This window comes from Berghia stephanieae, chromosome 6 (genome assembly GCF_034508935.2).
Source record: "Berghia stephanieae isolate SIO BIC M18660-M18661 chromosome 6, UCSD_Bste_1.3, whole genome shotgun sequence".
NCBI lineage: Eukaryota > Metazoa > Mollusca > Gastropoda > Nudibranchia > Aeolidiidae > Berghia > Berghia stephanieae.
The window spans coordinates 51,677,873-51,690,149 of NC_088365.1; the positions used below are offsets into that span (position 1 = coordinate 51,677,873).

At 34.1% G+C, this 12,277-nt stretch overlaps 1 protein-coding gene across 1 annotated transcript in view; it reads right to left on the reverse strand.

Moving 5' to 3' along the window:
• Positions 1-12,277, reverse strand: part of LOC144975229 (intraflagellar transport protein 122 homolog) — a 29,546-nt gene that overhangs the window by 10,518 nt on the left and 6,751 nt on the right. The window contains exons 3-18 of the mRNA XM_078919116.1: positions 11,472-11,548; positions 11,111-11,244; positions 10,334-10,413; positions 9,796-9,871; positions 9,361-9,552; positions 8,278-8,416; positions 6,970-7,028; positions 6,445-6,588; positions 5,682-5,819; positions 5,365-5,529; positions 3,884-4,003; positions 3,342-3,460; positions 2,605-2,758; positions 1,830-1,991; positions 953-1,119; positions 233-404 (exon numbers count right to left, since the gene is read on the reverse strand). Coding sequence (XP_078775242.1) covers positions 233-404; positions 953-1,119; positions 1,830-1,991; positions 2,605-2,758; positions 3,342-3,460; positions 3,884-4,003; positions 5,365-5,529; positions 5,682-5,819; positions 6,445-6,588; positions 6,970-7,028; positions 8,278-8,416; positions 9,361-9,552; positions 9,796-9,871; positions 10,334-10,413; positions 11,111-11,244; positions 11,472-11,548 — 2,098 coding nt within the window. The remainder of the gene's footprint in view (positions 1-232; positions 405-952; positions 1,120-1,829; positions 1,992-2,604; positions 2,759-3,341; positions 3,461-3,883; positions 4,004-5,364; positions 5,530-5,681; positions 5,820-6,444; positions 6,589-6,969; positions 7,029-8,277; positions 8,417-9,360; positions 9,553-9,795; positions 9,872-10,333; positions 10,414-11,110; positions 11,245-11,471; positions 11,549-12,277) is intronic.

The window sequence follows — 12,277 nt, forward strand, 5'->3', positions numbered from 1 at the left end:
CTTAGCAACACACAAAACTGTGTGTAACCTTTAACGTTTATAGTCTGCTTGGTAGAAGTAAGTTAGAACCGATCACTAACAGGCTGTCCAAAAATAATAACAAAGAGCTGAGTGACGTCATCTTCATTCCTTCTATAAATGTGACTGCCAACGAAACACTGTTAAAGTGATATAAAGGTACTCGATGACAATTATAAATGTATAGTCAATCTTTCTTTTCCAATAAACTTACATCTTCCCAATGTTTGGCTTCTACCCTCATGGCAATAAGGGCTTTCTGGTCCCCCATCTTGCTGTACACCTCAGCGGCGTATCCGTACTGCTCCATCTTTGCCAGGTACATGGCACTACGACCCAGAGCTTCAAGGTCGGCTTTGTCAATCTTGCGAGCAAGATCTATCATCCTGTAAAGACCCCACAAATTGTAAGACATGATTTATTTTGGAAAAACGATCAAGAATTATCAAAAAGTATTGAACTACTAGATGCAAGAAATAGAGAGTTGAAAACATTATATAAAGTATTTCTTGTTTGTTTATTTTTTTGTGTGAGTGTGTTTTTCTCTCAGATATTTTGTTGTTGTTTGTTTATTCTATTTTGTTTTGTTCGGTTTTTTTTTATCATTTTGTTTTTGTTTTGATTTTTTAAGCCTCTTTTTAAAAACTATCAAATATATAAAGATGGATTTTTTCTTAATTGTCCCTTGCAAACAGATTGTTTACAAGGATTTTTGAAGACGTATATATAAGTTACTGAGTGTCTGGACCCTAAGCGGAAGAAATAACAGGACTTGAAATACAGAAAAGTCATTAAATAGTGAACATTTGAGACCCATGTTAGTCTTCTGATATAATTCAATTTGTCTTCTTCCCCTTAGTATTCAGAACCAAGCCTACTCGTTATGTCTTATTTAATATTGCACGATAATTTTGTAGTTGAAATTGACACTAACATGTCAGGCCACCCATGGTCTCCGATGATGTCAACAGCTTTGAGGTGTTCCCCAGCAGAGATGTACATCTCAGCAGCTGCCTTGGGCTCATTGCTGCTCTTTGCCCAATCGGCCTGTTTGGTGATGAGGAGTTTCTTGTCTTGGGCATCTCCAGCTCCCAAAAATTCCTGATTGAGTAAATGTAGATATTTTTTAATGTGAGCTTGTTAAAAAATAAAGACATTTGTGACTTCTAAATCAAATTGTTTAAGACTGTTCGCTTCCAAATAGAATCTGATTCTAATAATAATGTATAGATGTAAAAAGAAGGGATATATTCTGTATTTGGTTCTCGAAAAGCAATCAAATATAATCATTGTCTTGAATATTCAAATTTTAAAAATGTGTTCTTGAGAAAAGGAATGTACAAAAATTGATCTATCACAAAAATTGCAACTAAAATGGCAAACAATAACCTGTCCCGAGTAAATAGAAATTTATATGTTAAGCAGAATGCAGACAATAAAGAGACATTCTCTATCTAATAGTTGGGAAGCAGTTTTAAAGTCTGTTTGATTTAAAAATTAACAAAGATTAACATACAAAACAATCGAATAAAAGACTTAAGAGAGACAGTAAATATTTTGGCTGAAAACACCTCAAAGATTAATACCAAATTTTATCCATAATTGGCCATCACAAAACAAATATTAAATATAATGAATAGATTTTGAAATAACAAAAAGAAAAAAAATTGAACCAGACCCTATAAAAAGTGAATTTGAATCTTAGTTCAATTAACCAGATGTGTTACACGTGTATACTTTAAAAAATATTTTTTTAAATACGACAACTGCCTTTATATTACTCTAAAATACATATCCTTTTAATCATTTACCTTGGCATAATCGAACATTCGAAGTTCTGTGTACATATTCAAGGCTTTCTGGTCCTGGTTTGACTTCTTGTATAATTTGGCAGCTTCGTGGAATTTGGTCTGGTATGAATAAACATCTCCGAGGAACACCATGTTGTCTTGCTCTCCTCTCCTCTTGCGCTCCTGCAATTGTATTTTTAAAAATATGATGATAAGTCCAAAATAGAGTAATGAGCTTGGATGCTATACTCAGAAATGCATATCATTATCATTACAATTTTAGATCAATTTGTCATTCAAAATAGTTTCTGGCAGAACTCTGATTACAAGGAGATAATGATCTGATGTCCAATTATAAAGTCATTGTATCATACAATCACAATTAAATTTTTGAGAATTTTAATGAATAACAGTTTACTTATAAAAAAAAAAGATAAAGATAGGCGTATGTAAGAAAAGTAAGTTTAAAAGCAAGGATACATATCAATTTTTCTTATTACTACAGAGATCTTTGGCACATTTTTATTTGCAAAAGAATAAAAAATGTCAACAAATCCTTAATAACTTGCTTCAAATGAAAACAAAAGCAAAGTTTTTTCACTAAACTGAAAACAAAACGCGTGTTTGCTGACATATTCAACCCTGAAATCTCTGTTCAACTAGTTTTCACTGCATTGAACAAGATTTTGATCTTACACCAGTGCCTACTCCCTAACTTCTCAACTGCATTGCAAAGCATATATGTATTTTGTAATTCCAGAAAAAGTCTTGATTTTTGTTAATGATAAAGACTAACCTCAATAGCATGAATGAGCTCCAGGTATCTCAAGTCCCTGATTCTAATGAAAGCCTTCTTGGCCACATCAAAGTCCAAACCTTCCAAAGCATCGTGAGCCAAAGCCTCCCAATCTCCATCAGTAACTCCTAGACATGCCACTTTGTATGCATCCCTGCAGACGGTAACAACAAATGAATTAATAAACATTTCTGTCTTTAACTTATAGGAAAGTCCATTATTTATTGTAGGGTTGAACTTGTGACATCAGTGACTTGGTAGGACCTCTCAGCGTCGTAAAACATCAAGCAATGCTGAGCATGGCCGATGACTGGATGGGTGATAGAGATAACAAAAAAGTTCTGGCCCCACAGTTTGCATCCTTGAGTAAGACACTTAACATGGAATCCCTTACTAGCCTCAAATGTGAATGAGTACCAGACTATATAGCCAGTGACAGTAATTGTAAGAATGCTTGTGCAGAAAAGAATGTTTACCAAGAAATTTGTACATATGACAGGACAGTTTGGTTCCCTTTAGTCTACTGGAAGAGTAAGTGAATGAAGTACAATAAGCATGGTAAATACATAGAACAGCATTACGTAATAACGCATATTTGTTTTATTCGTTTGGAGAAAATCAGCTCAAAAGTAAATCGGGTGCTCTACCAATTGAACTACTGAAACTACTGCACGTCTCTTCGAAGACAGATTTTGATTTTATCTATCGAAGTGCAAAGAGAAATAATTTCAACTCACTTGAACATTTTCTTCTCCAAATATTGATACATGGCGGCCGATTGTGGAACATCAACAGAAGACATTGCGTACACGTGTAGACAGAAAATCTTGGAGCCACTGAAGCCTACAACAAAACCCTGTGTCAATGAGAGGAGAATGAAAACAATTAATTTTAATGATACAACAGTGTTATACCAAAACAATTTTGTTGATACAACAGTGTTATACCAAAACAATTTTGATGATACGACAGTGTTATACCAAAACAAATTTGATGATACAACCGTGTTATACCAAAACAAATTTGATGATACAACCGTGTTATACCAAAACAATTTTGATGATACAACAGTGTTATACCAAAACAATTTTGATGATACAACAGTGTAATACCAAAACAATTATAACGATACAACAGTGTTATACCAAAACAATTTTGATGATACAACAGTATTATAGAATATAATATATATAAAAAGGTGACATGAGTGTCAAAACAAGAAAATTACATACAAAAAAAATTTACCAATTATCAATGAATAATATAATCTGAGTCATACCTGAAGTTTTTGTTGGTGTACTGGGAAGTTACTGGCCTTGATATTGAGCATTCCGTTACCAGAGAAACATAACATGTCTTCATACTGAGTATTCCAAGCCACACTGTTGGCATTGCGTTCCTGGAATTAGAATATATATCATAATTTAATAATAAAAAATCCAAGAACAAATGGATGTCCAGGTCAGACACAGAAAGTGGCGATGGATTGGCCATACCCTACGGAAAGAGCCCTGTAATACAACCAAGCAGGCTCTCGAATGGAACCCACAGGGCAAAAGGAAACGGGTTCGTCCAAAACAGACTTGGAGGAGAAGCTTTCACCAAGATTTGAGCGTCTCCAATCTTACCTGGAGTGAGGCAAAGGTCTGTGCCAAGGACAGAAGAAGATGGAAGAGTGCTGTTGAGGCCCTATGCTCCACCAGGAGCCAAAAGGCATAAGTAAGTCAATAATAAAAAATGATTTAAAATCGAAATATGTTACAGTGAATGACATAATCAGTCGAATGGTGAAAAGGTTTGAACTGAGATATTGCCAAGTTTAGTTATCAAAAATGAGTTCTTCTCGCAAATGATTAATTAAATCAACCCTTTTCGTACATCTTCGGGAAATAGCAAAGCTTAATTTCACTTCTAAATAGTTTTTACAGCTAGTCAAGTTGAGAAAGTATGAAATTTGAGAAAAGTTTCTGGATACCTCTCCCATACATCTGACCATAACCTCATGGAAAACCACCCGATTTACTTCAAATAAAAATTAAAATGTTCCGGTGAGCATATTCTTTCAGAAAATGCAAAAACATGCAAATCCAAAATTTTCACCTTCCGACTGATTATGTCATGCACCGACACATATACCTACATTCACTCACAAAGAACTAGATCCAAGATCAATCTATTCATGTCATTTGTTTGAGTTACAACCTATCAATCAAAATCACCACAAATCAGACAAAAGGGATAAAGTTACATGTTTACAAATACATTAAAAATTGCCATTTTCTGTCTTAGACCTGGTGGAAAGTATTTTGCGATAGACTAGCGCCCCATCCAAAGGATAGCAAGCAATTGCTATTGTCCATTTCATGCTATAGAAAATGGTATAAACTCCTGCTCCAAAGGCCTAATAGCTCTAAAGGGCTACTTTTTAAAAAAATCAAATGAAAACTATGTATAAAACAAAAAGATATGATTTGCAGCAGTATCATAAATCACTTCCAACAGAAATGTTTGAAAGGGAATGTTTGAAAGGATTATTTCCCTCTTAATGAAAGCTCCAATCATGGCCCAATTTAAGCCAAGACAAAGATAGAAAGCTACATAGAAAGGTATAGAGTATATGGTAAGGGTGGGGGTGGGGGGGGGGGAGAGAGGGAGAGACAGCAAGAGTGACTTCCCTGAACCACCATTGGTGGTAAAGGTCGCCAATCAAGTCATAAATCTGGAAACTTAATATAGGTTGAAGCTTTCCCTAACACATACCTGGAATAACAAGTCTTTAGTAGTGAGATCGTAGACAAGGCAGGTGCTGTGCTCATCTACCACAGCCAGTTTATTCCTGGATGCACTGAGGTCCAGGCATCGGACTGACGTTGTCTGTTTCAGTAGCAGGATGGGGAAAGCATTGTCCACGAAGATCTTGAGAATCTGGATATAACAAGGTGAAGAGACCAATGGGTAAAAAAAAAAGAATAAATAAATCATTGACATTGAGAAGGAGGTAAGAAGATATAACATAAACTATGGATTTATCAAGTAAACAGTTTAGTTTGAATGGATTTGATTTTCTACAGTTTTACCTCTCCATTTTTGAGTCCGACCAACAAGCCTTCCTTTCCAGAGGGTCCCCCAATGACTTTGATGTAACGAATGACAGAGTCCATCACCCACTCTCTCTCACGAACACCAGAAAATGACAAGCATTGCAGCCTTTTCTCCTGAAATTAAATCATTACAGAATTGAATTTATTTCTAATAAACAAAACTTTCATTCCTGTTTTGTAAATGAATGCTGAGTAAGTGAAATGAAAGAACGATCACATTTTCAAAATAATACAGATTGAGAAACGATGTGATATTTTGATATTCTTCTTTGTGTGTCTATAAGAAATATAATAAATATTTTTATTTTAATAATTTCTAAAATGTGACTCCCCCTCCCCCTTTTTTTTTTTTTTTTGGGGGGGGGGGGGGGGGTTACAGATTAGGCTCCTGAGAGCTAACATTTGATTTTGGAAATTAACGAAGCTCTCTTCCTTTGGAATAGATCCTAAAGAAAAATTTTCCCTTAGGGATGAATAAGGGGAATTTTTAAAAAAAACATTTTTAATGTTTCCACAGACATGAATTTGTAGTATTAATTTCCATGTGCTATAATGCACTAATATGATGGAGGGTGATTTGCGTGAATTATTAAATGATAAAGCTGGTATGTCATTAAATGTGAAAACAAAACTCTTATACGAATATCATTAACAGAAGATTGGTTTTTGAATAAAACAAAGAATTAATTTTATAAAAACGATTTCCAAATGTGTAAGTTCAAATAAAGTCGACACTTACCTGACAAAGAATAATGTGTTGGGAACACACCACCAATAGAGTACATTCAAACTTTTTGTTTATTTTTTCCTTCACACGATAGTGCATGTCAGCAGCATCGTCAGAATACAATTCATACACAACTATACGATCTGGAAGCTGAACCTAACGATGAGTAGATGAAACAAAAAGATTGGAGTTAGATTTTAGAATCACATTCTATGTGTGTGGATGCAATGTTTAAAAAATGCACAATGATCAGATTTAGGCAAACAACAACTGGTGGCTTTAGGAACAATGAGAATCTTTGATGCATTAAACCATAAGTTTTACAACATTCATTTATAGTTTTTTGTGTATTTTCTTATTTAGCCAGGAGTTTTGTTATAGTCTGGATGCACTCTATCATTTTAATGTATGAATTATACCTTATGAATAAACATATCTTTAAAATATCAAATATTAGATGTTAATACCTACAGTTTTAACATTAAGTAAGGATGACATTTTGCTTTGATGCATCAAAAATAAGTCAAAGTCACTTACTGCAAGTCTGTTTCTGTAGATAGCGATCTTTTTTACATGATCTCTACATTTGATTCGAACTGAAATACAAAATAGAAGGAAAGAATTAAAAGTCAAGACTTAAACCTAACTAAACTTGGAATTAAAATTACAAGATAGAGCTCCATACAAGCATATAAATATATATTTTTAATCTGAGACATACTGTATGGTTATAACCCTATGTGTGAATATTCAATTGTGGGTCTGCGTGTGTGTATGTGTGTGGGTTGTGGCAAAGGAGATGCATTTTATTTTTCAACCAATGTAAAGCGCATTGAGCATTATATAATTTTGAAAATGCCCTATACAAATACCACCTATTATTATTATTATTATTATTATTATTATTATTATTATTTATTATTATTATTATTATTATATTATATTAGTAGTAGTAGTATAGTAGTTAGTTAGTAGTAGTAGTAGTAGTAGTAGTAGTAGTGTAGTAGTAGTAGTAGTAGTAGTAGTAGTAGTAGTAGTAGTAGTAGTAGTAGTAGTGTAGTATAGTAGTAGTAGTAGTAGTAAGTAAGTAGTAGTAGTAGTAGTAGTAGAAGTAGAGTAGTAGTAGTAGTAGTAGTAGTGTAGTAGTAGTGTAGTATAGTAGTATAGTAGTAAGTAGTAGTAGTAGTAGTGTAGTAGTAGTAGTAGTAGTAGTAGTAGTAAAGTAGTAGTAGTAGTAGTAGTAGTAGTAGTAGTAGTAGTAGTAGTGGTAATATTATCATTATAAATATATCAGTAAAAGCAAGGGTTTTAGAATATGTCGAACTCTCTTGACAGTGTTCTTGTTAATTCACCAAACCTTAGACCATAACTTTTGTCTTTTCCTCTATGCCTTTAGCCTTTTGGTATTTTTTTTTTAATTGAAAAATTAAAAGTCACAGTGCATGTTTTAAACAAATTAAAAAATCAATTTCAAAATTGTATTTTTCTTTCCCGCTTTGTGCGGCTATGTGGTCAAGTGGTATGGCACTCGCCTTCGGATTGAAAGTCCTGGATTCGATCTGTGCATAATTGAGTCCTTGGAAAAGGCCCATTACTCACATTCTCTCACCATACTCATGTGTAAAATGAGTAACTGGCGGTAAACAGCAATGTCTCTGTCGGTAAAAAATTGTAATATCGCCTAACAGGCGTCATGTCTCTTCCTACATGTTAAGTGATGCTGTTGGCTCGGGACCCTTTGTAAAGTGCTTTGAGTGCGTTTAGTGGATATTGAGCTGTATAAAAGCTTTTTTTTTGTCAGGTACTGTTTCATACACACTTTTTCAAATCTTTATCTATATGTACCTTTCTGGTCGGTGATTAGATGTTGAATAATGACATCAGTCATGTTGTCTCTGTAAGCGTAACGGTCTTTGTAGAGGCCATGAACAGTGCTAAACATGAGCTGGTACATGGCTACACTTCCATCATCACTTCCAACAGCCTTGATTACAAATGAAAGAAATGGAAAAAAATTATGGTCATTTTATCATATAAATGAGACTTCACTCAGGTTGCTAATTTTGAAACGAGTGACGCTAAGGGAACAAGATCAATTTTTGAAAAGCTGGGGGCCTTAAACAACTCCACATTTTTTTGCTAACTGTGCCAACTAATTTATTTGGCATCTATATATGAAACAACATGTCTTTTATCTTTTTTTTTTTTCATTGCAAAGGGTGAAAAAGATTATGAGTTATGCCCTGGTTATTTGATGATGGTCTTTATGGTCTTTTTTGTGCGACTATGTGGTCTTGTGGTATGATGCTCGCTTTCGGATCGGAAGGTCCTGGGTTCGAGTTTCACTTGGCGCATAGTTGAGTCCTTGGAAAAGGCTCTTTACTCGCATTCTCTCACCGTACTCAGGTGTAAAATGGATACCTGGAAGTTAACAGCGTTGTCTCTGTTGGCAAAAAAATGTAATATTACCTAACAGGTATCAAGTCTCCTCCTACATGTTAAGTGTTGCTGTTGGTCAGGGACCCCCCTGTAAAGCGCTTTGAGGATGTTTAGTGGATATTGCGCGATATAAAAGTTCAATTTTTTTTTTTTTTTTAGTTTGAATTATTTATCTCAATTTACCACAATACAAATCATACACTACATTCACAATTTTTACTTTCCAATACTGGAACATTTGTGACCCACCATCACAAGCGGTACTATGTCAATATGAACGATCCAGGAAATAGAATCTATATGACAAATATGAATCTTTGGGTTAATTTCTCTTCGTCATGGTGGGGAATGTACATAGTTTCTTATATTGCAAAAATCCCAAAGTTCGTATTCCTTATCACTTTAGTTCTAAAGTTAGTTTTCAGAGTCTGATTCACCCGAACATAACACTGTTTTGAGGTGATAGGTCACATTTATAAACTGACTCACCACATAGTTAGAATCTGGCTTGACAGCACAGCTCCAGACCCAGCCACTCTGCTCTCCGATGACTCCAAGCTTGACCCCTTCCTTGGTGTGCAGACAGCACTGTTTGCTGGAACCCCCAACAACAATGTATTCACCCTTGGAGAACCAACTAAGACTGCAAGGATCATAGCCTAATGGACGATCTTTTCCAATCTGATGGGAAGAAAACAAAACAGTGTCAATTTCCATGTGAACTCAACAAAGTTTAAAATGCACATCAAAAAGTATAACCCTGTAACATGAACAAGAATGGGTATCGAATGAAATGAAGGGGGAAAAAAAAATATGTCCCATTACTTCTGAAAGAAAATAATCGAAGTAGGAAGTCACTAAAATTTCTAAAGTTTTCAAACAAGTTTGAACAAAATTGACAAAAAAGTAACTCTTTCCCCTCACCTGTTTTCCAGAAAGTTGATAATATGATAACCTTTGACCCCAGTCAGCAATAGCCAGAATGTCAAACTGCTCTTCTCTGATAAGCAAAAAAAAATAATGTTTTTTAAAAAAAAAGATTACATTGACAACAGATTTAATACCAAGTTCTTCATAAAAATAACACAACTTGAAATAGTTGACTAAATTCATCTGTAAAGCATTCAGATCCTGTGAATTGTGTTTTGAACACATTAAAACTTATTATTATTAATACAATGTCAATACTTGACAAAATGGAAGTCATTGTCAAACTCAGTAAATTTTAAATACTTTGGAGATCTTTTACATTTTTACTGATTCAAAGCTAATATTCATAAACAGAAGTGACATGAAGTTGAATGACTTAGATGGGCAAAGCAATATGTGTCATCCAAATCTTTCATGAGTAGCCAATTACATTATTTTGTAAAAAAAAATCATTTTCCTAATGTGTAATTCAATTAAATTATCAAGAAAACAGAGTGACAAAGCCAAGATTTTTTTTCTTTTCATTTCTTACTTGCTTGGATTCCAGGAAACAGCCCATACTGGTGCAATGTTTGCTTGTGGTCTTTCAATCTTGACTTTTTCTTCTCCTGCCTAGTTGATCAGAATTTTTTCACCAAAGAAAGGGGGAAAAAGCATGAGGAGTTAGTGTGATTTCTATATCCATTATTTTCTTGTCCTTTTTTTAAAAAAAACATAAAGAGGTAATATAAAACGAATAAACCCAAATTTCCACTTGAGATCTGAGATAATTTTCTAGTTTACCAGAAGGCAAAAGATAATGAAACTGGGGAAAAAGGGGGTGAAATCACACGTCACATGTCCCCTCCACGAGAAATAAATGACAGTCAATATTTACTCTTACTGTAGTATTTTATACCAGTTATGAATAGCATTGAACAGACACATTTCAAGCCCTCAAAAAGAAATCATCATCTTTGATCAAATAAAATACCAACATTGTTTATTAGATCCACATTACATTTACTAGCATTTAAAAAATACGAAGCAACGGCACAAAAACCAGTTTACTTTGGTTTCTACAATAAGAAACAGTAAAATTGTCTGGCCAATTACAATACAATTAGCTGGACAACATTAGATTTCCTAAACTTGCATTCTATCAATATCATAGCAGACAGTTGTTACTGCCACTCCACAGAAACTGGAATAAATTTTGGATCCATAGACAAGAAGTTCTACTCTAAAAGACAACCAAAAAGTCAAGATTGCCATGATATATTTAAAACTTATTATCTGTCACACTTGGTTCAGTAGCATATTAATTTACCTTATTGCGAATGCTGACCAATCCATTATAAAGACCCAAAGCTAGATACTGCCCATCATTTGTCCAACTACAGCATGTAATCCTGCTGCTAACCTTATGTTTTGACACTGACTTCTGCTCTGGAGACCACAAACCTGAAATATCAAAGATCATTTCTCAAGAGAATTATTGTGTCGAATTTCAATAATCGTGATCATTATCTGATCCTACATTTTTTAAAAAGAATTTTTTTTTTTTTAATTATAATTTCCTTAGTGGCTGTGATTTAAGTCAAATATAAGCGATTTTCCATTTATCTTTATATCATATGAAGTTTGGTATATTTCTTAAAATAAAATTTAAAAATATGTAAAAATCTTACCAAAATCCGTAACAGCACAACTTGCCAATTGGTGTGTGACTGGATTGTACGACAGAGACTGTATTGCATCATTGTGTCTGACAAAAAAAAAAAAGAAAAAAAAGCTTATATTAACATCATGGTTTCATGCTTTTAATGTAGGTTTGAGAGGTAATTGATTGCTCTAATGCTAAAGGCATCCTGGTCTACTGAGGGAATTAAATGTGGAATGTGGAATTAAAGCATCAAAAGTAATAAAACAAAAAGAAATAAGTGGCCTTTAATTTCATTGACATGAATTAGGAAACTGGAACAAAATAAATAACAAAAATACACCCTTCTGTGTGGCTTTTTAGATTTTTTTTTAACAAACGTCTGATGTCAACAGGAATCGCTCGTTGTCCAAAAATATCAAATTAGGGGTTAATAATCCTGTCCAAGGAAAAGAATAAAGTGTTTAACTTAAAGCGCTGCTTGAACCTACATATTACAGTGCAATGACAAATACGTGGGGCCCCCCCCCCCCCCCAACCCAATGTTGCAATAAAGTTAACAGCCTGCAACCATAGATTTTCAAATAGAAGCCCTTTTGGGGAATTTATTACACAGTTGTATTATAGGAGGAATCTCTACATAAATAGATGATGTGACAAATGGGCTTAACTGTTTGAAAAATCGAGAGAGAAAATATATCCTAATCAACTTGGGAAGTTGGAAATCCTTTCAACTGAAATGAATTCCTTAGGCATGGTCATGGTAGAGGGGGGGGGGGGGGGGTCCTATTCTAAAATAGACATGTATTTCGGTCACATATGACATTTGCTTGT